Source organism: Acanthochromis polyacanthus, chromosome 4 (assembly GCF_021347895.1).
Source record: "Acanthochromis polyacanthus isolate Apoly-LR-REF ecotype Palm Island chromosome 4, KAUST_Apoly_ChrSc, whole genome shotgun sequence".
Classification (NCBI taxonomy): Eukaryota; Metazoa; Chordata; class Actinopteri; family Pomacentridae; genus Acanthochromis; species Acanthochromis polyacanthus.
Window position 1 is genome coordinate 860,410 of NC_067116.1, and position 27,704 is coordinate 888,113.

Here is a 27,704-nt window from a genome sequence, read left to right on the forward strand (position 1 = left end):
GGTAGTTATGGGGTGGGGCGTCAGTAGATGGGACAGGCCCCAGTGCAGTGTTGTACTGTGGTCCCCCGTACTGTGGGGGCGGGTGGTCATGGGGGGAGGTGGGGCGCCGTGGGGGTCCGCTATGGCCCGTTCTGCTGCGCGGGCCTTGGGGCTCTGGCTGTGTCGGGGGGGGTCGCTCCGGGCTCCTGGGCTGGGTCTCCGCTTGGTGGCTCCTGCGGGGGGGTTGTGTGGACCTCCTTGGGCTGGAGGGGACAGCTCCCTCCTTTTGGTGGAGGTTTTCATGCATGTCAGACCCACCACACCGGCACCTACCAAAACTCAATAGTTTGTTCCTCCGGTCGCTGAGTCAGTGGAGGTTGCTGGGTTAGTGTCTGTGGATCTCACTCTGCTCTATCTATCCTTCTTGTGGCCTCCTGACATCTTCATGATTGATCCAGTTGGGACTTTGTCGTATTAGGTGTTTGTGAAGGGTCTTAGATTTGTAAATGGTTTTAAGGTGTGAATTAAAGAGCACAAACAAATAAAATGCACCTTTTCTCTTAGAACACTGTCTATGCCTCACCTTTCTGTCTGTCCTGTGTTTGTTTTATGTTTCACTTGGGTGTGCACAGCCCTCAATGGCATAATGTGGGAAACAGCTTGAAATAAACATGATAGGTTAATTTGCCATGAGGGCCGGTGATGGTCACAGTCACAAAGAAGAGAAAAAATGCATGAAGCTTAAGCAATGACACCATGAGTGGTTGGTGTCATTTTTGAGCGGACTTGCAGACAAAAAAAACAAACAAACAAACGTTTTAAATCTATTTTTTTTATTTTCCTTTTCACATTGTGAGGCAAATTTCATAAAACCAGTTCAAAGGTTGTTAAAAGTATTTATATTTATAGTTTTTTTAAACATTTTTTCCACTGTTATAATGTCTAATATTTTGTTCAGTTTATTTTGAATTGTTTTAATTTTTCCAAGTTCAAGGTTTAAATTTATCTTCTATTTGTGTAACATTAAAGAAGTCCATGATTGTAATGGTTGTACTCTGAATGAATAATGTACTGTAATTACAATTAGTCTACTGATGACAAATGTAGATTAGTGTTAAATTATGAAAAAGCATGACATTAGATTAAAACTGTACTGTGAAAGGTCCAGAAAGAGACGCATTGGTGAAATAGTCGGGACATCCTGAGAGCACATCAAGGTAAGAACTGCAGGTAATTTCTCATTTAGGCTTTTTTTTGTGAGAGATTTTTGTCTACAGTACATTTTTTTTTACATTTTTATTGTGAATGTTTTTAATAAATTGACAAATTCTAATTAATTTATTAGAATTTGGGTAAAATATGCATTAATGATTGTCAGTTTATTACAGTATTGATAGGAAACCACTGACTGTTTTTTAGGTCTAATAGACGTCTATTAGACGTGTAGTCTAAAATCGGTATACCACAGGTCTAAAAATGAAAGTTTTTTAAACGTCTAAATTTAGACGGCTAATAAACGTCTAAGTGTATACCTGGGTTTATATTCGGTATAAGCATGAACGTCAAATAAACGTCTAGAATTTAAACGGGTGAATTTAGATGTCTAAAAAACTTTCACTTTTAGACCTCTGATAGACCAATTTTAGACTAGACGTCTAAGGAACATTTAGACGTCTTTTAGACCGAAAACTGCTCGGTGGGTAGAGTCTCTGTGAACGGTGTAACCAGTGAGTGTGAGGCACCAGTTTTGTTTAGTTTGTTTTTTCACTCTTTGTGTTAGTTTTTGTCACTGGTGGTGGGTGTTGCTGATGTATTTAAGTTTAGTTGCTTGGTTTTGGGTTTAGATAAGTTTGGGAAACTCTGTTAGCCTTCGTTCTGTTTTATTCTGTTCTTTGATTTAGCAACACTCACCAGTTTTGTGTTCATTGTTGTCACTTTTATGTTCCATTCACCACTAAGCAGTAAATCCCTTCACCTGAACCAAAAACACTCTTTGTTGCATCCAGACATCCCTAGAGGTTGGATCGTAACAGCATGTTGTTGGACTGTGGGAGGAACCTGGAGAACACAGCAGGGAGAACATGGAGACTCCACCGGGACATGAACCGGGGATCTTCTAGCTGCGAGGCGACGGTGCTGCCCCCAACATAAACCAGTCTAAACATGTATTAAATGAAGCACTGAACGTGTTCAACAGAAAAGACAGTGAGCAGAAATAATAAAAGCATCCGTTTTAATGAATTCAGCAACAAGAAACAGGAAAACACACAATAGAAAAACACATTAGAGTGAAAAGTTTGAGCTGCATTTTGATTAAAGTTTTAATGAAACAAAGGAAGAGGCAGTCAGCTGACAGACTCCACCCCCACAACCAGCTCCGCTCAGCAATCAGGTAATCCTGATTTATTGTTGATTCTGTAGTTTTCTGACATTGATCCCACTTCATAATAATACTAGCAATAACAACAATAATAACAACAATAATATCAATGTGTCACTGAACACTGATTTTACTATTTCTAGAGTTTTATAAAAAGCTCTGAGTGATTTAGAACAAGCTCAGATTTACAAAGTTATTGTTGCATACATTGAGCAGCAGTAACTGATTCTACTATGTATCACAGTAATCAGATTACCTCTCAGTAATAGAGTACTGTCTCTGATGTCAGATTAGTGGTTACATTGAGGCTCCACAGCAGGAACTCAGTGGAACTAAGCTGAGGTTCTTTGGTTCCTCCTTCAGTCCTCCTCATGGAGGAAACCAGAGTCCACTCATTTCTGCTCACATCTTCTGTGTTCTTCAGCTGCTCTCTGCTGGAGGGGTTGTGTTGCTCTACCTTTCTCTGGAGAACACCTCAAAGGTTCTGGTGGGACAACCCAGTCCTTCTGGGAATAATTAGTCATTTTTTTGATCCTCCGTGCTTCACTGTCAGGACCATCCATCCACTGTGGTAGTCCTGGTCAGGTTCTGACTAAACATCTGGACTCCATCTGAGCCCAACTCATTGATCTTCATCTGACCAAAGAATGTTCTCCAGCATCCATCAGGCTTCTTCTCATGTTGTTCATCTAGAAGTTTAGTTCTGAGCAGCAACCAGGTTTAGTTCTGGTCCTCCGTCCATAGAGGTTGATGTTCTGAAGGTTCCTCCACACTGTCTGAGCTTCACACTAACTCTGGTTTCCATGGAGAACCCCTGAACCAAGTCTGAAGCAGCTGATGTCTGTTTTTACAGCTGGATGGAGAAAGTAGTTCACTGTGTGTGGAGTCATTTTAGGAGCTCTGATTAGTGGAACTATGACTCCTTCTAGACCTCCTGATCAGTGGAACTATGACTCCTTCTAGACCTCCTGATTAGTGGAACTATGACTCCTTCTAGACCTCCTGATTAGTGGAACTATGACTCCTTCTAGACCTCCTGATCAGTGGAACTATGACTCCTCCTAGACCTCCTGATTAGTGGAACTATGACTCCTTCTAGACCTCCTGATCAGTGGAACTGTGACTCCTTCTAGACCTCCTGATTAGTGGAACTATGACTCCTTCTAGACCTCCTGATTAGTGGAACTATGACTCCTTCTAGACCTCCTGATTAGTGGAACTATGACTCCTAAACGCTGCAGATGATTTTCTTGGTAGAGTTTTCTACATTTAGTGTTTCATAATCAGATTTACGGTTAAACTGAATGTTTTCAAAGGATTGAACACTGAGCTTAATTCTGAACTCTAAAGATTGTAGGAATGTCTACGACCCGTAGCGTCCTCCACCCGTCTACCGGTCCTTTGCAGAGCGCAGGTCGGTGGTGATTGGGTCGTGCTGGATGGTCTGGTGCAGCATAAGAGCCAACAGTCCAGCTCGGTTGGTCATCGCCGTCCTCAGGTTCCTCTCCTGCTCGAACAGCTCGTCCAGTTTATACCACTGGCAGACAGACAGACAGACAGACAGACGTGTCAGAACAGTTGGTTCCAGAACCTGCAGTGATGACAGTCGGGTCGGTTCTTACCACTCGGACCCGCTCCAGGTCCACCTCTGCTCTCCGCAGCTTCTCCCAGCAGTAATGCTTGTTGCACTTCCTCTTAGAGACCCGGCAGAACTCTCCAGTCGGCTCAAACACGTCTTTGACCAGAGGACAGCCGCACACCTCATCGGCTGGAACCTGAGACAGGAGACAGAGTCCCATCAAGAGACAGACACCTGGAACATCTGGAACACCTGGAACATCAAGAACAGAACCTGCTGGAGAAACCAAGACCAACCTTCGGATCTCTGGAGTGTTCAGGACACAGAACCTGAAGCCGCTTACAGTAGGTCTTACTCTGAGGGTTGTAGACATCACAGAACAGACGGGTGGCCCTGAGGACAGACAGACAGACAGTTACAAGCAGACAGACAGACAGACAGACAGACAGACAGACAGACAGACAGACAGACAGACAGTTACAGTGCCTATCATAAGTATTCACCCCCTTTGATGTTTTACACTTTTATTGCTTTCATAAATCAATCATGGTCAATAAAATTTAACTTGTTTAACAAAAAAATTTATTGGAAAAAACTCTTTAATGTCAAAGTGAAAACAGATTTCTATAAAGTAATGTCAATGAAAGAAAATTATATAAATGAAAATAATTGTTTGCATAATTATTCCCCCCCTTTATAATTTAATGTTCTAATTCAATAGAGGTCCATCAAATTGTTGCCAATAGTCTCACAATTAGTGAAATGAAGATCACCTGAGTGGTGTGGGTGTGTTTCAAGTGATTGAGTTGTAAAACACCTGTCTGAAGGGTCCAGAGAGTGGTTGATCAGTATTCCTGGCTACCATTACACCATGAAGACAGAAGAACACTCTAAGCAACTCAGGGAAAGGGTTATTGAGAAGTACAATTCAGGGGATGGTTACAAAAACATTTCCAAGGCGCTGAACATCCCCCAGAGTTCAGTGAAATCAGTTATCAAGAAACGGAAGGAATATGGCACTTGTGTGAATCTGCCTAGATCAGGCCGCCCTCGTAAACTGAGTGACCTACAAGTAGGAGACTAGTGAGAGAAGCCACCAAGACCCCTACAACTACTCTGAAGGAGTTACAAGCTTCAGCTGCTGAGATGGGAGAGACTGTGCATGTAGCAACTGCTGCCCGGGTTCTTCACCGGTCAAAGCTTTATGGGAGAGTGGCAATGAGAAAGCCACTGTTGAAGAAAAGTCATATTAGATCTGGACTAGAGTTTGCCAAAAAGCACGTGGAAGACTCCATGGTCAAGTGGAAGAAGATTCTTTGGTCTGATGAGACCAAAATTGAGCTTTTTGGCCATCAGACAAGACGTCATGTTTGGAGGAAACCAAACACTGCACATCACCAAAAACACACCATCCCCACTGTGAAGCATGGTGGTGGCAGCATCATGCTGTGGGGATGTTTCTCAGCTACTGGACCTGGAAGGCTTGTAAAGATAGAGGGCAGAATGAATGCTGCAAAATACACTGAAATCCTGGAGGACAATCTTTTTCAGTCTGCAAGAGAACTACGTCTTGGGAGAAGATTTATTTTCCAGCAAGACAATGATCCAAAACATACTGCAAAAGCTACACAGGAATGGTTAAAAAAGAACCAGGTAAATGTTGTGGAGTGGCCGAGTCAAAGCCCAGACCTCAATCCTATAGAGAATTTGTGGCTGGACTTGAAAAGGGCTGTTCATGCCCGATACCCGCACAACCTGACAGAACTTGAGCAGTTTTGCAGAGAATGGAGCAAAATTGCAGTGGTCAGATGTGCAGACTGATTGAGACCTATCCACACAGACTCACTGCTGTGACTGCAGCCAAAGGTGATCTACTAAATACTGACTGGAAGGGGGTGAATAATTATGCAAACAATCATTTTATTTATATAATTTTCTTTCATTAACATTACTTTATAGAAATCTGTTTTCACTTTGACATTAAAGATTGTTTTACAATATTTTTTTTGTAAAACAAGTTAAATTTTATTGACCATGATTGATTTATGAAAGCAATAAAAGTGTAAAACATCAAAGGGGGTGAATACTTATGATAGGTACTGTACATGCAGACAGACAGACAGACAGACAGACAGACAGCTGTCTTACCCCTCTATACGGGTTGGATACATGGAGCCAAATGAAGTCTGACTCTCGTACTGTTGGACAGAAACATGTGATGAGTTCAGACTCCTGCAGGATAACCTCATGTTCTAACTGTTCTAAACCCTGATCCCGTGTTCTCAGCTCTGCTGATGGGCACGTCTCTGGAAACAGACCTTAGCGTAGCATCTCTCCATGTGTCGCAGCGCCACCTTTGGGTTGACAGGATGACTGCAGGAAACACAGAAGATCTGGAGGTCGGTGTCATCACCGTCTCCTTCAGTCACCTGCAGGACAGACAGACAGGCAGACAGTAACAGATAGACAGACAGACAGACAGACAATAACAGACAGACAGACAGACAGTAACAGACAGACAGACAGACAGACAATAACAGACAGACAGACAGTAACAGACAGACAGACAGACAGACAATAACAGACAGACAGACAGACAGACAGTAACAGACAGACAGACAGACAGACAGACAGACAGACAGACAATAACAGACAGACAGACAGACAGACAGACAGACAGACAGTAACAGACAGACAGACAGACAGACAGACAGACAAAGACAGACAGACAGACAGACAGACAGTAACAGACAGACAGACAGACAGACAATAACAGACAGACAGACAATAACAGACAGACAGACAGACAGACAGACATACAATAACAGAGAGACAGACAGACAGTAACAGACAGACAGACAGACAGACAGTAACAGACAGACAGACAGACAGACAGACAATAACAGACAGACAGACAGACAGACAGACAGACAGACAGACAGACAGACAATAACAGACAGACAGACAGTAACAGACAGACAGACAGACAGACAGACAATAACAGACAGACAGACAGACAGACAGTAACAGACAGACAGACAGACAATAACAGACAGACAGACAGTAACAGATAGACAGACAGACAGACAGTAACAGACAGACAGACAGACAGACAGACAGACAGACAGTAACAGACAGACAGACATACAATAACAGACAGACAGACAGACAGTAACAGACAGACAGACAGACAGACAGACAGACAGACAGACAGACAGACAGTAACAGACAGACAGACAGACAATAACAGACAGACAGACAGACAGTAACAGACAGACAGACAGACAATAACAGACAGACAGACAGACAGACAGTAACAGACAGACAGACAGACAATAACAGACAGACAGACAGACAGACAGACAGACAGACAGTAACAGACAGACAGACAATAACAGACAGACAGACAGTAACAGACAGACAGACAGACAGACAATAACAGACAGACAATAACAGACAGACAATAACAGACAGACAGACAGACAGACAGACAGACAGTAACAGATAGACAGACAGACAGACAGTAACAGACAGACAGACAGACAGACAGACAGTAACAGATAGACAGACAGACAGACAATAACAGACAGACAGACAGTAACAGACAGACAGACAGACAGACAATAACAGACAGACAGACAGACAGTAACAGACAGACAGACAGACAGACAGACAGACAGTAACAGACAGACAGACAGACAGTAACAGACAGACAGACAGACAGACAGTAACAGACAGACAGACAGACAGACAATAACAGACAGACAGACAGTAACAGACAGACAGACAGACAGACAATAACAGACAGACAGACAGTAACAGACAGACAGACAGACAGACAGACAATAACAGACAGACAGACAGACAGACAGACAGAGAGACAGACAGTAACAGACAGACAGACAGGCAGACAGACAGAGAGACAGACAGGCAGACAGACAGACAGACAATAACAGACAGACAGACAGACAGACAGAGAGACAGACAGGCAGACAGACAGACAGACAATAACAGACAGACAGACAGACAGACAGACAGTAACAGACAGACAGACAGTCTCACCTCCTCGTGCTGCTGGACCTGCTGCATCTTGGCGTTGGAGATGATTCCTTCCAGTTCATGGAATCGTTTCTCCATCATGGTGAGGCGGAGTCTCGCCGCCTGCTGCTCTCTTCTGATTCGCTCCAGCTGTCTCCGTCCCATCTCCTCGGCAACGCATGGACTCTGCTGCCACTGCTGGATTCTCTGAGGGAGGATCTCATAGATACGACTGAGGGACAGACAGGTGGACAGACAGACAGACAGACAGGTTAAATAGGCCCCTCCCTCCACATGTCCTCCAGGTGTGTTCTACTCACTTGGCAGCAAGTTTCATGCCACAGTCCTCTGAGCAGTACTTGGAGTTGGTCCTCGCCGGTTGGACGCACCCCGGACCGAGACACTGTCTCAGAGCCCCGGACACGTCTTTGGCCCCGCCCTCTGCTCGCTCGCTGTGCCGCACGCGCTCCCTGTGACGCTGCTTCACCTTGTGGCGCCGCGGCCTGGCTTCCTCTCGGGGGGCAGACACGGACTTCTGTTGAGGACAGGTGTTAGTGACATCACCGCTGACATCACCGGTCGGTGATTTCAGCGCCATACCTTCTTCTCTGGCTTTTTTTCCCGTCGCTTTACGTGCTTCACCTTTACCGCCTTCTTTCTCAGAGACTCCGACTCCTCCTCCTCACTGTGCCACACCTGCAGCAGAAACATGTTAGTCACCTGACGGCTGATTGGTCGGTACAGGCTGGGTCTCTGGCAGCTGATTGGTGGAAACACTGACCAGGTCTCTGTATCCGGCAGCCTTGTACTGCTCGTATAGCTCCAGCTCACTCTCGCTGAAGCCTTCCTCATCATCCTCCTCCTCCTCCTCCGTCTGATGCCCCGCCCCTCTCCTCGACAGGCCCCGCCCCCTGGCACCACCACGACTCAGCTCCTCGTCTCGCACGCGAAGCATCTTCTGCTTGAAACAACATGACATTAACCACTGACAGTAAACGGGTTGTACTGTGGTTACCATGGTAACAGAAGCTGGTTAAACCACCTGGTGAACAGGTAACCAGTTTATAGTCCACTGAAGGTCCTCAGCAGCTGTCATGTCTTCTTTTTGTCTGTGCAGTGCATTATGGGAGGCCATGATGCTGCTCCTCCTGTCAAAGTTCAGGGCCGTTACTCAACACATGTTCTCATGTACTCATGAAACGTCATCAGTCAGAGGCTGAGTACAGATCCAATCCAAAGAACGCATCTGAACGAGAACAGAAGTGATACCTGGAAGTGTTCTGGCTCCACCCACATTTATGGAGACTGCATCGGACCAGACTAGTGTGGACTTGGAGCGGCCAAATAACCCAGAATGCATTTAGACCAGCAGGAAAGAAGGAGGAAACTTTCAGAGGTAACAGAAGATTTTCTGGGAGTACAGTGCCTTGTGAAAGTATTCGGCCCCCTTGAACTTTTCAACCTTTCGCCACATTTCAGGCTTCAAACATAAAGATATTAAATTTTATTTTTTTGTCAAGAACCAACAACAAGTGGGACACAATCATGAAGTGGAATGAAATTTATTGGATATTTTGTACTTTTTTAACAAATAAAAACTGAAAAGTGGGGTGTGCAATATTATTGGGTCCCTTTACTTTCAGTGCAGCAAACTCACTCCAGAAGTTCAGTGAGGATCTCTGAATGATCCAATGTTGTCCTAAATGACTGATGATGATAAATAGAATCCACCTGTGTGTAATCAAGTCTCCATATAAATGCACCTGCTCTGTGATAGTCTCAGGGTTCTGTTTAAAGTGCAGAGAGCATCATGAAGACCAAGGAACACACCAGGCAGGTCCCAGATACTGTTGTGGAGAAGTTTAAAGCCGGATTTGGATACAAAAAGATTTCCCAAGCTTTAAACATCTCAAGGAGCACTGTGCAAGCAATCATATTGAAATGGAAGGAGTATCAGACCACTGCACATCTACCAAGACCCGGCCGTCCCTCTAAACTTTCACCTGGAACAAGGAGAAGACTGATCAGAGATGCAGCCAAGAGGCCCATGATCACTCTGGATGAACTGCAGAGATCTACAGCTGAGGTGGGAGAGTCTGTCCATAGGACAACAATCAGTCGTACACTGCACAAATCTGGCCTTTATGGAAGAGTGGCAAGAAGAAAGCCATTTCTCAAAGATATCCATAAAAAGTCTGGTTTGAAGTTTGCCACAAGCCACCTGGGAGACACACCAAACGTGGAAGAAGGTGCTCTGGTCAGATGAAACCAAAATCCAACTTTTTGGCCACAATGCAAAACCATATGTTTGGCGTAAAAGCAACACAGCTCATCACCCTGAACACACCATCCCCACTGTCAAACATGGTGGTGGCAGCCTCATGGTTTGGGCCTGCTTTTCTTCAGCAGGGACAGGGAAGATGGTTCAAATTGATGGGAAGATGAATGGAGCCAAATACAGGAGCATTCTGGAAGAAAACCTGTTGGAGTCTGCAAAAGACCTGAGACTGGGACGGAGATTTATCTTCCAACAGGACAATGATCCAAAACATAAAGCCAAATCTACAATGGAATGGTTGACAAATAAACGTATCCAGGTGTTAGAATGGCCAAGTCAAAGTCCAGACCTGAATCCAATCCAGAATCTGTGGGCAGAGCTGAAGACTGCTGTTCACAAACGCTCTCCATCCAACCTCACTGAGCTCCAGCTGTTTTGCAAGGAAGAATGGGCAAGAATTTCAGTCTCTGGATGTGCAAAACTGATAGAGACATACCCCAAGAGACCTGCAGCTGTAATTGCAGCAAAAGGTGGCGCTACAAAGTATTAATGCAAGGGGGCCCAATAATATTGCACGCCCCACTTTTCAGGTTTTTATTTGTTAAAAAAGTTTAAAATATACAATAAATTTCGTTCCACTTCACGATTGTGTCCCATTTGTTGTTGATTCTTGACAAAAAATTAAAATCACTGCACTGTACTGCTGTTATTATGGTAGAAAATGTGCTTTTCAGTTTGTTTCAGGTGAGAAAGTTGTTATGTAAACGTGAAATATGTGGTCAGTTCATCAGATAAAGTCTGATTAAAAATTCACTCCAACAGTTTGGAGATGTGACCCTAACCCTCTGACCATTCTATAGAGGTTCTCTGACGGTTCTGTAGAGGTTCTCTGACGGTTCTATAGAGGTTCTCTGACGGTCCCTAGAGGTTCTCTGACGGTTCTATAGAGGTTCTCTGACGGTTCTATAGCGGTTCTCTGACGGTTCCGTAGAGGTTCTCTGACGGTTCTACAGAGGTTCTCTGACGGTTCTATAGCGGTTCTCTGACGGTTCTATAGAGGTTCTCTGACGGTTCTGTAGAGGTTCTCTGACGGTTCCGTAGAGGTTCTCTGACGGTTCTATAGAGGTTCTCTGACGGTTCCGTAGAGGTTCTCTGACGGTTATATAGAGGTTCTCTGACGGTTCTATAGGTTCTCTGACGGTTCTATAGGTTCTCTGACGGTTCTATAGAGGTTCTCTGATGGTTCCATAGCGGTTCTATAGCGCTTCCGTAGAGGTTCTCTGACGGTTCCGTAGAGGCTCTCTGACGGTTCTGTAGAGGTTCTCTGACAGTTCTATAGGTTCTCTGACGGTTCTATAGCGGTTCTCTGACGGTTCTATAGGTTCTCTGACGGTTCTATAGAGGTTCTCTGATGGTTCTGTACAGGTTCTCTGACGGTTCTATAGTGGTTCTCTGACGGTTCTATAGAGGTTCTCTGACGGTTCCGTAGAGGTTCTCTGACGGTTATATAGAGGTTCTCTGACGGTTCTATAGAGGTTCTCTGACGGTTCTATAGGTTCTCTGACGGTTCTATAGAGGTTCTCTGATGGTTCCATAGCGGTTCTATAGCGCTTCCGTAGAGGTTCTCTGACGGTTCCGTAGAGGCTCTCTGACGGTTCTGTAGAGGTTCTCTGACGGTTCTATAGGTTCTCTGACGGTTCTATAGCGGTTCTCTGACGGTTCTATAGGTTCTCTGACGGTTCTATAGAGGTTCTCTGATGGTTCCATACAGGTTCTCTGACGGTTCTATAGCGGTTCACTGACGGTTCTATAGCGGTTCTCTGACGGTTCTGTAGAGGTTCTCTGGCGGTTCTATAGAGGTTCTCTGATGGTTCCATACAGGTTCTCTGACGGTTCTGTAGAGGTTCTCTGACGGTTCTGTAGAGGTTCTCTGACGGTTCTATAGAGGTTCTCTGACGGTTCCGTAGAGGTTCTCTGACGGTTCTATAGAGGTTCTCTGACGGTTCTATAGCGGTTCTCTGACGGTTCTATAGAGGTTCTCTGACGGTTCCGTAGAGGTTCTCTGACGGTTCTATAGAGGTTCTCTGACGGTTCTATAGCGGTTCTCTGACGGTTCTATAGAGGTTCTCTGACGGTTCTATAGCGGTTCTCTGACGATTCTATAGAGGTTCTCTGACGGTTCTATAGCGGTTCTCTGACGGTTTCGTAGAGGTTCTCTGACGGTTCTATAGAGGTTCTCTGACGGTTCTGTAGAGGTTCTCTGACGGTTCCGTAGAGGTTCTCTGACGGTTATATGGAGGTTCTCTGACGGTTCTATAGAGGTTCTCTGACGGTTCCGTAGAGGTTCTCTGACGGTTATATAGAGGTTCTCTGACGGTTCTATAGGTTCTCTGACGGTTCTATAGGTTCTCTGACGGTTCTATAGAGGTTCTCTGATGGTTCCATAGCGGTTCTATAGCGCTTCCGTAGAGGTTCTCTGACGGTTCCGTAGAGGCTCTCTGACGGTTCCGTAGAGGTTCTCTGACGGTTCTGTAGAGGTTCTCTGACGGTTCTATAGCGGTTCTCTGACGGTTCTATAGAGGTTCTCTGACGGTTCTGTAGAGGTTCTCTGACGGTTCTATAGAGGTTCTCTGACGGTTCCGTAGAGGTTCTCTGACGGTTATATAGAGGTTCTCTGACGGTTCTATAGGTTCTCTGACGGTTCTATAGGTTCTCTGACGGTTCTATAGAGGTTCTCTGATGGTTCCATAGCGGTTCTATAGCGCTTCCGTAGAGGTTCTCTGACGGTTCCGTAGAGGCTCTCTGACGGTTCTGTAGAGGTTCTCTGACGGTTCCATAGGTTCTCTGACGGTTCTATAGGTTCTCTGACGGTTCCATAGGTTCTCTGACGGTTCTATAGGTTCTCTGACGGTTCTATAGAGGTTCTCTGATGGTTCTGTAGAGGTTCTCTGACGTTTCTGTACAGGTTCTCTGACGGTTCTATAGGTTCTCTGACGGTTCTATAGAGGTTCTCTGATGGTTCTGTACAGGTTCTCTGACGGTTCTATAGAGGTTCTCTGACGGTTCTGTAGAGGTTCTCTGACGGTTCTGTACAGGTTCTCTGACGGTTCTATAGAGGTTCTCTGACGGTTCTATAGGTTCTCTGACGGTTCTATAGGTTCTCTGACGGTTCTATAGAGGTTCTCTGATGGTTCTGTACAGGTTCTCTGACGGTTCTATAGAGGTTCTCTGACGGTTCTGTAGAGGTTCTCTGACGGTTCTATAGAGGTTCTCTGACGGTTCCATAGGTTCTCTGACGGTTCTATAGGTTCTCTGACGGTTCTATAGAGGTTCTCTGATGGTTCTGTAGAGGTTCTCTGACGTTTCTGTACAGGTTCTCTGACGGTTCTATAGGTTCTCTGACGGTTCTATAGAGGTTCTCTGATGGTTCTGTACAGGTTCTCTGACGGTTCTATAGAGGTTCTCTGACGGTTCTGTAGAGGTTCTCTGACGGTTCTGTACAGGTTCTCTGACGGTTCTATAGAGGTTCTCTGACGGTTCTATAGGTTCTCTGACGGTTCTATAGAGGTTCTCTGATGGTTCTGTACAGGTTCTCTGACGGTTCTATAGAGGTTCTCTGACGGTTCTGTAGAGGTTCTCTGACGGTTCTATAGAGGTTCTCTGATGGTTCTGTACAGGTTCTCTGACGGTTCTATAGAGGTTCTCTGACGGTTCTATAGAGGTTCTCTGACGGTTCTATAGAGGTTCTCTGACGGTTCTATACAGGTTCTCTGACGGTTCTGTAGAGGTTCTCTGACGGTTCTGTACAGGTTCTCTGACGGTTCTGTAGAGGTTCTCTGACGGTTCTGTACAGGTTCTCTGACGGTTCTGTACAGGTTCTCTGACGGTTCTGTAGAGGTTCTCTGACGGTTCTGTACAGGTTCTCTGACGGTTCTGTAGAGGTTCTCTGACGGTTCTGTACAGGTTCTCTGACGGTTCTATAGAGGTTCTCTGACGGTTCTGTAGAGGTTCTCTGACGGTTCTATAGAGGTTCTCTGACGGTTCTGTACAGGTTCTCTGACGGTTCTATAGAGGTTCTCTGACGGTTCTATAGAGGTTCTCTGACGGTTCTGTAGAGGTTCTCTGACGGTTCTGTACAGGTTCTCTGACGGTTCTATAGAGGTTCTCTGACGGTTCTATAGGGTTAAACGGGGATATAAGTCGTTTTTCTAACGGTCACACTTCGGCCTCAGTGTATTTTTTATTGTTCAGAGAAAAACTGGTTTGAAACAAGTTAAAGTTAATATTCATGAGATCATATTTTAATGTTTTACTCCATCGCTGACTGTGTGCTTCTGAATTATTATCTTCATTACCTGTAGTACGACTTTGTTCTATTCCTCTGACTGTTACTGTGCATTAAAAATAACAGTTAATAATATTTTATTGCAGGGACGTGAAGAAAGCAGATCCTCTGCAGCATCTGGACCAGCAGGATGCTGCTCATGGAGACTGGAGGATAAAAAATGCTGAATTGTATTTAAGCATTTTGTAATTCAGTAAAATTAAACTGTTCAAAATATGAATTGAATTGTTGAAGCCAGAAGTAAATGTTCCTCTCATCAGACCTGTTTGATCAGATGCTGCTGATGTTTGAAAAGGTTTTTGTTTTGTTACCTGGCAGACAGAAGAAGAGCTCACCTGTGTTCAGGTTGTGAGTAAAGTCATTGACATGAAATATTCTCTCATTAATCAGCAGAGGTGGGTAGTAACGAGTTACATTTACTCCGTCTCATTTATTTACGTAACTTAAAAAAAAAACACTTCTGAGAGCAGTTTCTCTCTGCCATACTTTTTACTTGAGTAGATCTGTGAAGAAGAAACGCTGCTATGACTCTGTTACACCGGGCTACACTCCACTCATTACTTTTCATTTACCACATTAGATCTGCTTTATTTTGCTGGAGAGATGCCCCCAGTAGATCTACCACATGACCGTGATTCACCAATCAGACGCAGCAACAAGAATCACGTGACTCCGTTTCACCAGACGTCATCCTGTGGTCACATCAGCGGCACAAACTCTTCACACGTTGCAGACAGGGAATGAAAAAACGGGGGTGTTTTCTACAAGTTTGACTTGCATCGGAGTCCGATATGAGCATAGATATGTGTGTCTTCTGCTTTTGTCTTCTGTTTACTAACACAGGCTAAGTGAAGCGTGACGTCAGGCTTGATAGGTCCATGTGGGTGGGGGGTTAGGATATTCAGGTCCAGCCATAGTTCTAAGGTTATTTTCTCTCTACTGAGCCTGGGCCATTTGGAGGGAAGTGAAACACAGTATGTGTTGTCACTGGAAGTAGTTTTCACTGTTCAAACATACAAACATGACCTTACTACAGGTATTTGTTTCAAAGCTTTATGTTGTGAAAAACTGAGATTTGGAAATTTGTGTTTCTTGTGCCTTAACTTGTCATTTTGTAAAGATGTTGTTTATTTTTGCTATTTTTTTTTTTTGGTTTTATTATTTGGAAATACCAGAACTTTGACATTATTTTACATTTTTGTCTGTCTGATCTCATCATTTCTAAAAAAACAAATCAGACATTACAATCAAACAGTTACTCAGTACTTTCAGTACTCGAGTAGTCTTCTCACCAAATACTTTACTCTTACTTGAGTGACATTATTTTGAAGTAACGTTACCCTTACTAAAGTACAGTGTTTGGCTACTCTACCCGTCTCTGTCATTCAGTGATGATGTTCAGCATCCAGAAGTCCTGCTGAGTGTAGTTCAGTCAATAATAAAAGTGTAAACCATCCATCCTGTTTATGAGGTGTCCTCCTGAAGGTTTACTATTTTTCAGTGATCAGTTTCTGAAAAGTTTTTGTGGATCCACTGACAGAACTGAGAATGAGACGGTTCAGTTCATCACAAACTACAGCTGTCAATAGATCAGCGGCTCTAAAACATTAAAAAAAAAACATGAACATCCAAAGCTGTGTTATTTTATCTATTCCATTTGGTTGTTTTTCACAGTAAAAAGAACCGGAGCAGAAGAACCAAGACGATGATGTCATCGAGTACTCTGGTGTTCCAAATAGACTTTAGCCTCGATGCGTTCTCACCAAGTACACGAGTACGGATCTATGTACGCAGAATTTAGAAACGGCCCGGTCTTTATGGAAATCAGATCTGTGACACCGTCAGGAACTCCTGAGAACCTGATGGTTCCCTGATGTTCCCTGATGGTTCCCTGATGGTTCCCTGATGTTCCCTGATGGTTCCCTGATGTTCCCTGATGGTTCCCTGATGTTCCCTGATGTTCCCTGATGGTTCCCTGATGTTCCCTGATGTTCCCTGATGTTCCCTGATGGTTCCCTGATGGTTCCCTGATGTTCCCTGATGTTCCTTGATGGTTCCCTGATGTTCCCTGATGTTCCCTGATGTTCCCTGATGGTTCCCTGATGTTCCCTGATGTTCCCTGATGGTTCCCTGATGTTCCCTGATGTTCCCTGATGGTTCCCTGATGGTTCCCTGATGTTCCCTGATGTTCCCTGATGTTCCCTGATGTTCCTTGATGGTTCCCTGATGTTCCCTGATGTTCCCTGATGTTCCCTGATGGTTCCCTGATGTTCCCTGATGTTCCCTGATGGTTCCCTGATGTTCCCTGATGTTCCCTGATGGTTCCCTGATGGTTCCCTGATGTTCCCTGATGTTCCCTGATGGTTCCCTGATGTTCCCTAGTGTTGGGATGCTTCTGGTTCTAACCTGTTCACTTTTCACGTGCACAAATTAATTCATTATTTCTGTTATCCAGCGGTGCTGCTGTTGTGTTTAACGCTCTTAGTAACTCTGGCAGCCTTTTTTGTTAATTTTGTCACAATGAACCAAATCAAGCACACTCGGGTTCTGTCGTTGTTTCTCGCTCAGTCTGACAGTCAACTAAAGGAAACAGACTCAGCAGCTGGTCTCACGAACATCTGGATAAACTGATGAGGTGTCGTCTTCGCTTGAAATCCAGGATTGCCCAGAAATGAATGACTCGTCCAATCAGATGCAACTGTGGAGGGCGGAGTCTGTGATGTCTTTCCTGTCACTCACCTAGCTCACTGCTAACACACAGCTAACTGCTAACACACAACTGACTGCTAACACACAGCTAACTGCTAACACACAGCTAACTGCTAACACACAGCTGACTGCTAACACACAGCTAACTGCTAACACACAGCTGACTGCTAACACACAGCTAACACACTGCTAACACACAGCTGACTGCTAACACACAGCTAACACACTTCTAACCCACAGCTAACTACTAACCCACAGCTGACTGCTAACACACAGCTAACTGCTAACCCACAGCTGACTGCTAACACACAGCTAACACACTGCTAACACACAGCTGACTGCTAACACACAGCTAACTGCTAACCCACAGCTGACTGCTAACACACAGCTAACACACTGCTAACACACAGCTGACTGCTAACACACAGCTAACACACTGCTAACACACAGCTGACTGCTAACACACAACTGACTGCTAACACACAGCTAACACACTTCTAACCCACAGCTAACTGCTAACACACAGCTGACTGCTAACACACAGCTAACACACAGCTGACTGCTAACACACAGCTAACACACTGCTAACACACAGCTGACTGCTAACACACAACTAACTGCTAACACACAGCTAACACACTTCTAACCCACAGCTAACTGCTAACACAAAGCTGACTGCTAACACACAGCTAACACACTTCTAACCCACAGCTAATGGCTAACCCACAGCTGACTGCTAACACACAGCTAACACAAAGCTAACCCACAACTGACTGCTAACACAAAGCTAACTGCTAACACAAAGCTAACTGCTAACACACAGCTGACTGCTAACACACAACTGACTGCTAACACAAAACTAACTGAAAACACACAGCTGACTGCTAACACACAGCTAACTGCTAACACACAGCTGACTGCTAACACACAGCTGACTGCTAACACAAAGCTGACTGCTAACACAAAGCTGACTGCTAACACACAACTGACTGCTAACACACAGCTAACTGCTAACACACAGCTGACTGCTAACACACAGCTGACTGCTAACACGCAGCTAACTGCTAACACGCAGCTAACTGCTAACACGCAGCTAACTGCTAACACAAAGCTGACTGCTAACACACAGCTAACTGCTAACACAAAGCTGACTGCTAACACACAGCTGACTGCTAACACACAGCTAACTGCTAACCCACAGCTGACTGCTAACACACAGCTAACACACTGCTAACCCACAGCTGACTGCTAACACACAGCTAACACACTGCTAACACACAGCTAACACACTGCTAACACACAGCTAACACACTTCTAACCCACAGCTAACTGCTAACACAAAGCTGACTGCTAACACACAGCTAACACACTTCTAACCCACAGCTGACTGCTAACACACAGCTAACACACTGCTAACACACAGCTAACACACTGCTAACACACAGCTAACACACTTCTAACCCACAGCTAACTGCTAACACAAAGCTGACTGCTAACACAAAGTTGACTGCTAACACACAGCTAACACACTTCTAACCCACAGCTAACTGCTAACTCACAGCTGACTGCTAACACACAGCTAACACACTGCTAACACACAGCTAACTGCTAACACACAGCTGACTGCTAACACACAGCTAACACACAGCTAACTGCTAACACACAGCTAACTGCTAATGGCTAACTGTATCTACTGATCTTTATTCTAACTGGTTACCATGACTACGTACCCGGGCTCGGACCTCACACTGCCTCAGCCGACACTTCTGTCGGATCTTGTTCGGACCTCCGAACTTCTTCATGTCTTTGCAAAAGTCGCACTGAGCGCAGTCCTCTGTCCTCAGACAGGCGTCACATTCTCCACACATCCGGGCCGAACGCTTGATCTGAACACAAACACAAATAAACAAACACTGATAAACACAAACATTAATAAACACAAACACTAATAAACACAAACACAAATAAACAAACACTGATAAACACAAACATTAATAAACACAAACACTAATAAACACAAACACTGATAAACAAACACTAATAAACACAAACATTAATAAACACAAACACTGATAAACAAACACAGGAGTGTGTAAACAAACGTTCAGGGGGGTATTCCATGAAGCTGGCTAAAACAGGCTGGGCTTACGCCGGTAAGCGTGGCTTGAATAAGCGGCAACTTTAATCTCAGCTGCAATTAGTTCCACCAACGAGGCTCAGCTGTTTTTCAGAGACGCTTATTCAAGCCAGGCTGATCCAAGCTGCGGCTGAGCGCGAGTCCGGGGAGATAAAAGCTCCGACGTGTCGATCGTCGAAATGATGATATTATGTCTAAAAACAGAGAGGACACTTTCTCTTCGGAGTTGTAGGAGGACTACAGGGAGATTATCACAAGAAAAGGCAACACGGTTGATAAATAAAGCTCCAGACGCTGCCTGGCAAAGCATTGCCGACCGTTTAAATGCGTGTTTATTTTAATGAAGCACTTAGTCTGAGCGTACACACGCACACGTCTGAAAATTTAATTTTCAGAGGGCAAGTTTTTGACACTGATTAGGGATAACCCACAGCTGCAGTGGTTGATGACTTTTTTTTCCTCACCCTGAAGTTTGTCACACTACTGTGGCCCAGAGGAGATCAATCTGATGAAATAAAGCTTTTAAAACCCATTGAAGACATTTTTATGTGTGTATAAACATCTATATATATGAGAGAAAGAGGCTACAGCCTGGTTTTGTGTAATGTGATGGTGGTTTTCACTTTTTACTCTGGTAGGCCTAATTCATGTTCTTGATGTGACAAATATATATCCACCATAGATGAATAAAGCAGCAGGTAACACCTAAAACCAAAGGAGGAATACTTTGGAAAAAAGGGGCAACTTCATGTGGAGATGTTTCATCAAACACTCAAACTTTGAATGAAAAAGCAGAAAAAAACATGTAGGCCTACAGAGGAGATGTCATTTTTATCAGAGATGATAGTGCTACTGTGGCCTACATTTAAATAAGGGAGAAGACACAAATGAGCTGTACACTAAATAGTTCTCTCATCATTTGGCCTCACCTTTGGATTCTCATCATGATCAGATTGGACCGCTGGTAAAAGGAAGGTATTCTTTATGGAAAACTGTGGCTGTTGTGTCCTGCTTATTTTAACACAATATGTGCCTGTTCCTGTTACGTGTTGACTGCACTTTGAGGGTGAAAGAAGAAAGAAAATCAGATATTTCCAAGTATTTACCGCTGGTGGATTCCAACCCACGGCGCAATGAAAAGTAAAACCACATTTAATCTACTTAACTACACTCTAACCACTGAGCCACAGTTACACACTGTGACAAAATGTGTAATATGATAGAGTTTATTTATTTAAAAAAGGTCTCAATGTATGTCACCGAACAAGAACATCACTGATTACAGATCAAGATGAATTTAATGTGTAACATGCGGTTCACAGGCGTCTTTCTGAAGCTCGTCAGAACCTTCTCTGACATGGAGCTAAAGTAAGCTTGACTGTTAGCCTGCCCCGGACCAGGCTTGTCGCTCTGGCTGAGTTACCATGGTTACCAAGCCAGGCTAGCCCTAAGCCTTGTTGGTGGAACTAAACTCTCACTAAAGTTAGCGAAGCTGACCGAAATAAGCCAGGCTTAGACCTAAGCCAGCTTCAAGGAATACCCCCAGGTGTAATGTGTGAGCAGGGGCCTGTTTCACGAAGCAGGTTTTACAAACTCTGAGTTTCTTCCTCAACTCTGAGTTGATCTACTCTGAGATAGAAAACTCTGAGTTTTCGGTTTCACAACGGCTGATATGAGTTGGTTTAATTAACTCGGAGTAGTTTGACCCGGAGTTACGCGCGTGCACCGCAACTCTGAAAAGACAGCATCAATGGAACCCCGATTCGACGAGTCACCATGGAAACGGGGAAGCGAAAGGCTGCGTTTTTGAACTGGAAGTTTTTAACGCGCTCATATGGCGAGTTTGAACACGTTTTTAGAAAGAAGTGCAACACCGCTGCAGCTGTAAAAGAGAGAGAGACGGCGTGGAGAACAGCCCGGATCAATGCGTAAGTTTAAATGTAGTCCTTTGTAATCGTAATAATATTACAGGGAATAACTGTCTGAATGGTAGAATATGAAGTTATTTCATTTAGGGGAAATCTGGGAAGAAGCTTAAGATGAAATATAAAACATTGTTCAAACAGGTCAGACCTCGGCATTATCTCATGGAGGTACTTCATGTTGATCATGTTTTACATTGTAAAGTAGCCTAAATATTAAGTGGCTGTTTGACTGTGCAGTTGTTTTATCCACACACAGCCTAAATGTCTGCATCCATATCATGTCCTGTTAAATAATTAAGACTATTTAAACTAATATAGACTTCTGCTCAGCCAACAGAAAGAAAGCAGATGTCTGTAAAACGGTGGAATAAAAGGTCATGGATGCATATATATATACATATATATATATATATATACATATATATATATATATATATATATATATATGTATATATATATATATATATATATATATATATATATATACATATATATGTATATATATATATACATATATATATATACCTTGTATTTGTAAGTAGTCAACACTCCACAGATTTCTCCAAATGGTAGTTTAAGTTTACTGAAACATGTCACTGATCTAGGATGAAACTGTGTCTGCTGCCTTTACAGAGGGGGATCCAGAAAGGCATACAGAGCTATGTTACTGATAGTTCTCTTCTCATTCACATTCTGGGTGGAATATAGAGTGTGACATTTAGCCTACACTGAAGTATTGCACATTCTCATCCTTTTAACAGAGCATGGCTGGACAGCAGCAGGATGGTTCCTCAGCTTCCACTGCACAGACTGACACAGTGAGATGGATGTTCAGGAAACACCAGAGCTTCATTCTGTGGAATTCATGTGCAACTGTAGAATTGAATGTCCTCTATGTATTCCCAGTTATCAGTAAAACAGATTTACAAACTGCATTTGCTGAGAAAAATCCAAAAAACAGATTAGGAGGGCAGATCTGGAAACTGAAATACTGGAGCACAAGTTAGAGGTGGTGATGGTCACAGGAGAATTATGTTAACTACTGGAACATGAACTGAACTATCTTTTATTTGTAGGAAATAAAGAAGAGCAAATGAAATGTGTTTCATGTCTTTATTTGCTGTGGTGGTGATGATGGAGACTTAAACTCTAAAGTGATTGTTGCATACGGTGTCTCTGACTGCTCTGCTGTCCTGGATAGCTGCAGGTGGATGGGCTCATCATCTGGGTCTTCAGTTTGTAGGGCAGGGTGTTGCTCTCCTCTAATAGTGGTAATATTATGAAGAACAACACATGCCACAGTAATATCACAGGCCCTCTCAGGGGTCACCCTGAGGAGACGTAGGCTCTGGAAACGGGCTTTCAGCAGGCCTATGGTCATCTCCACCCGGGCTCTGGTCCTGCAGTGAGTCCGGTTGAAGTTCTGTTGGGGGCCTGGTTCAGGGTCAGGGTATGAGGTCATCAGCCTGGGTTGTCATGGTAACCCCTGTCACCCAGCAGAAGGCCATCAAACTCTCCTGTAATGTATAGTGGATACATCAGAGCATATTAAAGGAGGGAGACAAGAGAATTCTATGGTGAAAATCTTTATGCTGCTGACCACGCTGCAGTCTGTTGCTCAGGTTAGACTCTCCATAAATCCTGGAGTCATGAACAGACCCAGACCACGTGGCCTCCACATTAGAAATGATGTATGCAGCATCACATATGATCTGGACAGTGCAGAGAATGACAGATGTTGAACTATGATGCAGTCTTTAACATTTAGAAACAGTAGTCAGTCTACCTGTAGCCTACCTGCACATTTATGCTGTGAATGGACTTCCTGTTCATGATGTGAGGGAGCTGTGATGGGGATGTGTGTGCATCTATGCAGCCAATCACACTGGGAAATCCTAAAAGAAATTAAAATGACTGATCCCAGTCTGAGGCTGCAGCACAATGTCATTAACAGAATATGATTTAAAATGAATGTAACAGATCTCTACATCATTCACCTGTAATCCTGTGGATCCTCCTTGATCTTCTGACAGGTTTATGTCCAGGAAAACCACAATGATGAGTCAAAGCCGTTTCAGGATCAGGAAAACTTTTCTGACTGTCCTCCATACAGTTGTCTTACTCTGCATCTCTGACATCATATAAAAACTTCCATTTGCAAAGAACCGCAGCAACACACAATATCTGCTGGATGTGAGAGCATGACTGGTTGGTAATGTAAATGTAAGGACGGATTAGGTTGTTTATGTAGATTATGGACTTGAAACGATTACAAACGGTACCGCTCAAACCGATAACTGTCCGGAAATGCGAGAACATTTATGCTCGGTCTGATAACAATCTACAGACGAATATTTAATGATCTGTGCAGTAATGCTGCTCCTTTATCCACTGGATCGTTAATAAAAGCTGTTCTACGCCAAAACTCGCTCGCTTACTGACTGAATGAATGAGGAAATGAAACAGCGTGTGGCTGAAAGAGGGCGGAGACGGAGAGAAACTGGAGGTTTTCTCAGATAAACCTGCTGGTGACCAGGTTAGAGTCATAGAGTCTGTTACTGTGGTAACTGACCGAGAGTTGAAGTTACCCCTCTTTGTGAAACAGGCTAGAGTTACCCCTCTGTCTCAGGGTTAAGTTACCTCGCTTCGTGAAACGGAAAACTCTGAGTTTCCCTCATTTCAGGGTTAAGAAACTCAGAGTTTTCAATGAACCTGCTTCGTGAAATAGGCCCCAGGTTAGTAACCGCTGGAAGGCTCTGTTCCTTGATATGTAAACGCTGATTGTAAGCCCCGCCTCTCTGGGTGTGGTTGCCTGGTTACCTGTGAGCCACGCCTCCTGTCAGCCCTGAGCTGGGGGGTGGAGCTTCCATCTCCGTCAGTTTTGTCGTCTCTCTCTGAGTCCGCCTCCTTCTCCTCCTTCTCCCTTGTCTTCTTCAGGCGGTATTTAATCTCCAGAGACGGATCTCTGTCTGCAGACGACACAAAGCTAGCTGCTAACACAAAGCTAGCTGCTAATACAAAGCTAGCTGCTAACACAAAGCTAGCTGCTAACACAAAGCTGGCTGCTAACACAAAGATGGCTGTTAACACAAAGCTGGCTGCTAACACAAAGATGGCTGTTAACACAAAGCTGGCTGCTAACACAAAGCTGGCTGCTAACACAAAGCTGGCTGCTAACACAAAGCTAGCTGCTAACACAAAGATGGCTGCTCACACAAAGCTGGCTGTTAACACAAAGCTAGCTGCTAACACAAAGCTGGCTTTAACACAAAGCTGGCTGCTAACACAAAGCTGGCTGCTAACACAAAGCTGGCTGCTAACACAAAGCTGGCTGCTAACACAAAGCTGGCTGCTAACATAAAGCTGGCTGCTAACACAAAGCTGGCTGCTAACACAAAGCTGGCTGCTAACACAAAGCTGGCTGCTAACACAAAGCTAGCTGCTAACACAAAGCTGGCTGCTCACACAAAGCTGGCTGCTAACACAAAGCTGGCTGCCAACACAAAGCTGGCTGCTAACACAAAGCTAGCTGCTCACACAAAGCTGGCTGCTAACATAAAGCTGGCTGCTAACACAAAGCTGGCTGCTAACACAAAGCTAGCTGCTAACACAAAGCTGGCTGCTAACACAAAGCTAGCTGCTAACACAAAGCTGGCTGCTAACACAAAGATGGCTGCTCACACAAAGCTGGCTGTTAACACAAAGCTAGCTGCTAACACAAAGCTGGCTGTTAACACAAAGCTGGCTGCTAACACAAAGCTAGCTGCTAACACAAAGCTGGCTGTTAACACAAAGCTGGCTGCTAACACAAAGCTAGCTGCTAACACAAAGCTGGCTGCTAACACAAAGCTGGCTGTTAACACAAAGCTAGCTGCTAACACAAAGCTGGCTGTTAACACAAAGATGGCTGCTAACACAAAGCTGGCTGCTAACACAAAGCTGGCTGCTAACACAAAGCTGGCTGCTAACATAAAGCTGGCTGCTAACACAAAGCTGGCTGCTAACACAAAGCTAGCTGCTCACACAAAGCTGGCTGCTAACATAAAGCTGGCTGCTAACACAAAGCTGGCTGCTAACACAAAGCTAGCTGCTAACACAAAGCTGGCTGCTAACACAAAGCTAGCTGCTAACACAAAGCTAGCTGCTAACACAAAGATGGCTGCTCACACAAAGCTGGCTGTTAACACAAAGATGGCTGCTCACACAAAGCTAGCTGCTAACACAAAGCTAGCTGCTAACACAAAGATGGCTGCTCACACAAAGTTAGCTGCTAACACAAAGCTAGCTGCTCACACAAAGCTAGCTGTTAACACAAAGCTAGCTGCTAACACAAAGCTAGCTGCTAACACAAAGCTAGCTGCTAACACAAAGCTGGCTGCTAACACAAAGCTGGCTGTTAACACAAAGATAGTTGCTAACACCAAGCTAACTGCTAACACAGTGCATGTTTTAATGTGAGTTTAATGTATGTTTTCAGTATGTAGCATCATGCTAGCATGCTACCTACCTCTGCAGGATGGACAGTACCACACTCTGATGGCTTTGGCTGCTTTCTCTGAAACTCCGATACAGTCACCATGAAACCACTCAGTGCAGCTGTCACAGCCTCTGGAGGACAGACAGACAGACAGACAGACAAATGGAAAGATGGACAGACAGACAGGTGAGTGTCAGCTGCTGCGTTAGTTAGTTGATTGGTTAATTAACTGTTTACAGGTAAACCAGGTGAGTTACATCATGAAACAGTTGATGTCTGGTTTCCTGCAGATGCAGTAAACTGGAGCATTGGGTGTTTCCATGGTAACCTTTCCTCCTCCTCCTCCATCTTCATCCTCCGGCCGCTCAGCTGCTGCAGCCTCCGACTGACAAACAACAAACAAACAAAACAAACAAACAGATCAGAACCAGGAAGCAGGTCCAGCAGATCCAGACCTTCTCTGTCAGCAGCTGAACTAAAGCTGAACTCCAGTCAGACATCAGGAGGTGGTTCTACCTGGATCTGGTCTCCAGGTGTTCTTCTTCACTCTGTTCACATTAAAGCAGGTTAAGGAGTCATGTGACTCTTCTGCAGTAAACGGACCAATCAGGTTGCTCCTTCAGTCAGCAGGTAGTTTTAATGTAGAGCGAGGAGGAAAATAAAATGAGGACTTTAAAGTTGTGCTGCTGTAAATGATGCAGGACAGGAATGCTGCTAGAAAACTGCTCATCATGTTAATATATTGATTTTACTGATCAATACAGCTGATTATTGATCAGTGACACATCAGAGCTGTTAAACTTTAACTCCATAGATTAAACATGATGTTTGTTAAAGTGTATTCAGGTCTGACTCCATCCCATAATGCAGGAAATCACTTTAACTTGAACCAAACCAAAATAAATGAATGTTATTGATTGAATAAATACCAATAGATGATCAATGATCTATCAGCTGCAGGACCAGCAGAGTGAACAGACAAAAACATTAAAACACATTTATGGGATGTCTGCATCAGCAGCTGGATACATGCAGGTTTCCATGGTAACAGGATGCATCCAATGTGTGATGCTGTAACGGATTCATTCAGAGGTTTTAGGAACGTTCAGACCGTTCAGCATCAGTTACCATGGAGATCGAGCTCCTCAGCATCAGTTACCATGGAGATCTAGCTCCTCAGCATCAGTTACCATGGAGATGTAGCTCCTCAGCATCAGTTACCATGGAGATGTAGCTCCTCAGCATCAGTTACCATGGAGATGTAGCTCCTCATCATCAGTTACCATGGAGATCTAACTCCTCATCATCAGTTACCATGAAGAGCTATCTTCTTACTTCAGTTCTCCTCAGAACAACCTCCAGAGTTTGTTTCAGGAACCAGACTGAAGAACTCTCTTCATTCCAAGTCTGGACGTTTTGAACAGGAACTGCCACACAGACCAGAGCAGAGCCATCTAAAACCTGGAGAACCTGGTTCTGCACTAAACGCTCCAGCAGCTGAAACAAACGGACTCGATTCGGGTGTTTCTGCTGCTGGAGGTTCGCTTTTGGTTTGTTTTTGGTTGATCTCTGTGTTTCAGCTCCGTTCTATGTTCTGCTGCTGTTCTCTTTATCCTGTCAGAACCACACACTCACCATGAGGCTGTTCAGATCCGCCACGAACACAGAGGAGTCACACTTCCGGATCGATCAGCTGATCAGTCCAGATCGATCAGCAGCGCATCGCTCTGTGCTCCATCTTCACAGAAATCTGCAGGAATCTCTTTGTTTCTGCTGCATCTTCTTCTTCTCTGGTTCTAACGGCGGGAAACAAAGGGAGGATGAAGCTGAGTGGCGCCACCTGCCGACCGGAAGCAA

The 27,704-nt window shown here is 44.3% G+C and overlaps 1 protein-coding gene and 1 long non-coding RNA gene across 87 annotated transcripts; one reads left to right on the plus strand and one right to left on the minus strand.

Moving 5' to 3' along the window:
• Window positions 1–2,195: 2,195 nt before the first annotated feature.
• LOC110970800 (CXXC-type zinc finger protein 1-like) lies at window positions 2,196–27,668 on the minus strand. Of its 37 annotated transcripts, none has more exons than XR_007941587.1 (16): window positions 27,483–27,668; window positions 26,105–26,232; window positions 25,878–25,978; window positions 24,191–24,339; window positions 19,039–19,194; window positions 8,758–8,934; window positions 8,577–8,672; window positions 8,297–8,511; window positions 8,001–8,208; window positions 6,257–6,367; window positions 6,087–6,136; window positions 4,235–4,331; window positions 3,982–4,134; window positions 3,529–3,896; window positions 3,393–3,426; window positions 2,196–3,324 (listed from the first exon to the last, which is right to left on the minus strand). XR_007941587.1 is itself a non-coding variant. In XM_051947706.1 (14 exons), the coding sequence occupies exons 1-14, from the start codon at window positions 27,483–27,485 to the stop codon at window positions 3,750–3,752; spliced, it is 1,791 nt and encodes a 596-aa protein (XP_051803666.1). In that variant the 5' UTR covers window positions 27,486–27,668; the 3' UTR covers window positions 2,196–3,749. The 37 variants fall into 37 exon arrangements, 2 of the variants coding, with proteins under 2 accessions (XP_051803666.1, XP_051803667.1); XR_007941586.1 differs by lacking the exon at window positions 3,393–3,426 and adding an exon at window positions 3,461–3,494; XR_007941572.1 differs by adding an exon at window positions 3,461–3,494 and having other exon boundaries at window positions 2,196–3,426.
• LOC127533773 (uncharacterized) lies at window positions 11,108–14,468 on the plus strand. Of its 50 annotated transcripts, XR_007941629.1 has the most exons (14): window positions 11,150–11,225; window positions 11,336–11,423; window positions 11,574–11,593; window positions 11,790–11,939; window positions 12,156–12,179; window positions 12,224–12,355; window positions 12,488–12,619; window positions 12,944–13,133; window positions 13,220–13,371; window positions 13,412–13,521; window positions 13,648–13,779; window positions 13,888–13,997; window positions 14,196–14,327; window positions 14,372–14,468. It is a non-coding gene; the product is annotated as an uncharacterized LOC127533773 (long non-coding RNA). The 50 variants fall into 50 exon arrangements; XR_007941622.1 differs by lacking the exons at window positions 11,336–11,423; window positions 11,574–11,593 and adding an exon at window positions 12,770–12,901 and having other exon boundaries at window positions 11,197–11,335; window positions 11,724–11,875; window positions 12,136–12,377; window positions 12,422–12,531; XR_007941607.1 differs by lacking the exons at window positions 11,336–11,423; window positions 11,574–11,593 and having other exon boundaries at window positions 11,198–11,335; window positions 11,724–11,875; window positions 12,136–12,377; window positions 12,422–12,509; window positions 12,554–12,619.
• Window positions 27,669–27,704: the final 36 nt, after the last annotated feature.

Excerpts from the sequence above, each read along its gene's own strand:
- LOC110970800 (XM_051947706.1), bottom strand. Across the intron at positions 6,368-8,000 it reads AGGTCCAGCAGCACGAGGAG|GTGACTGAAGGAGACGGTGA; the intron begins GTGAGACTGTCT and ends TCTGTCCTGCAG. Across the intron at positions 6,137-6,256 it reads TGGAGAGATGCTACGCTAAG|TACGAGAGTCAGACTTCATT; the intron begins GTCTGTTTCCAG and ends TCTGTCCAACAG.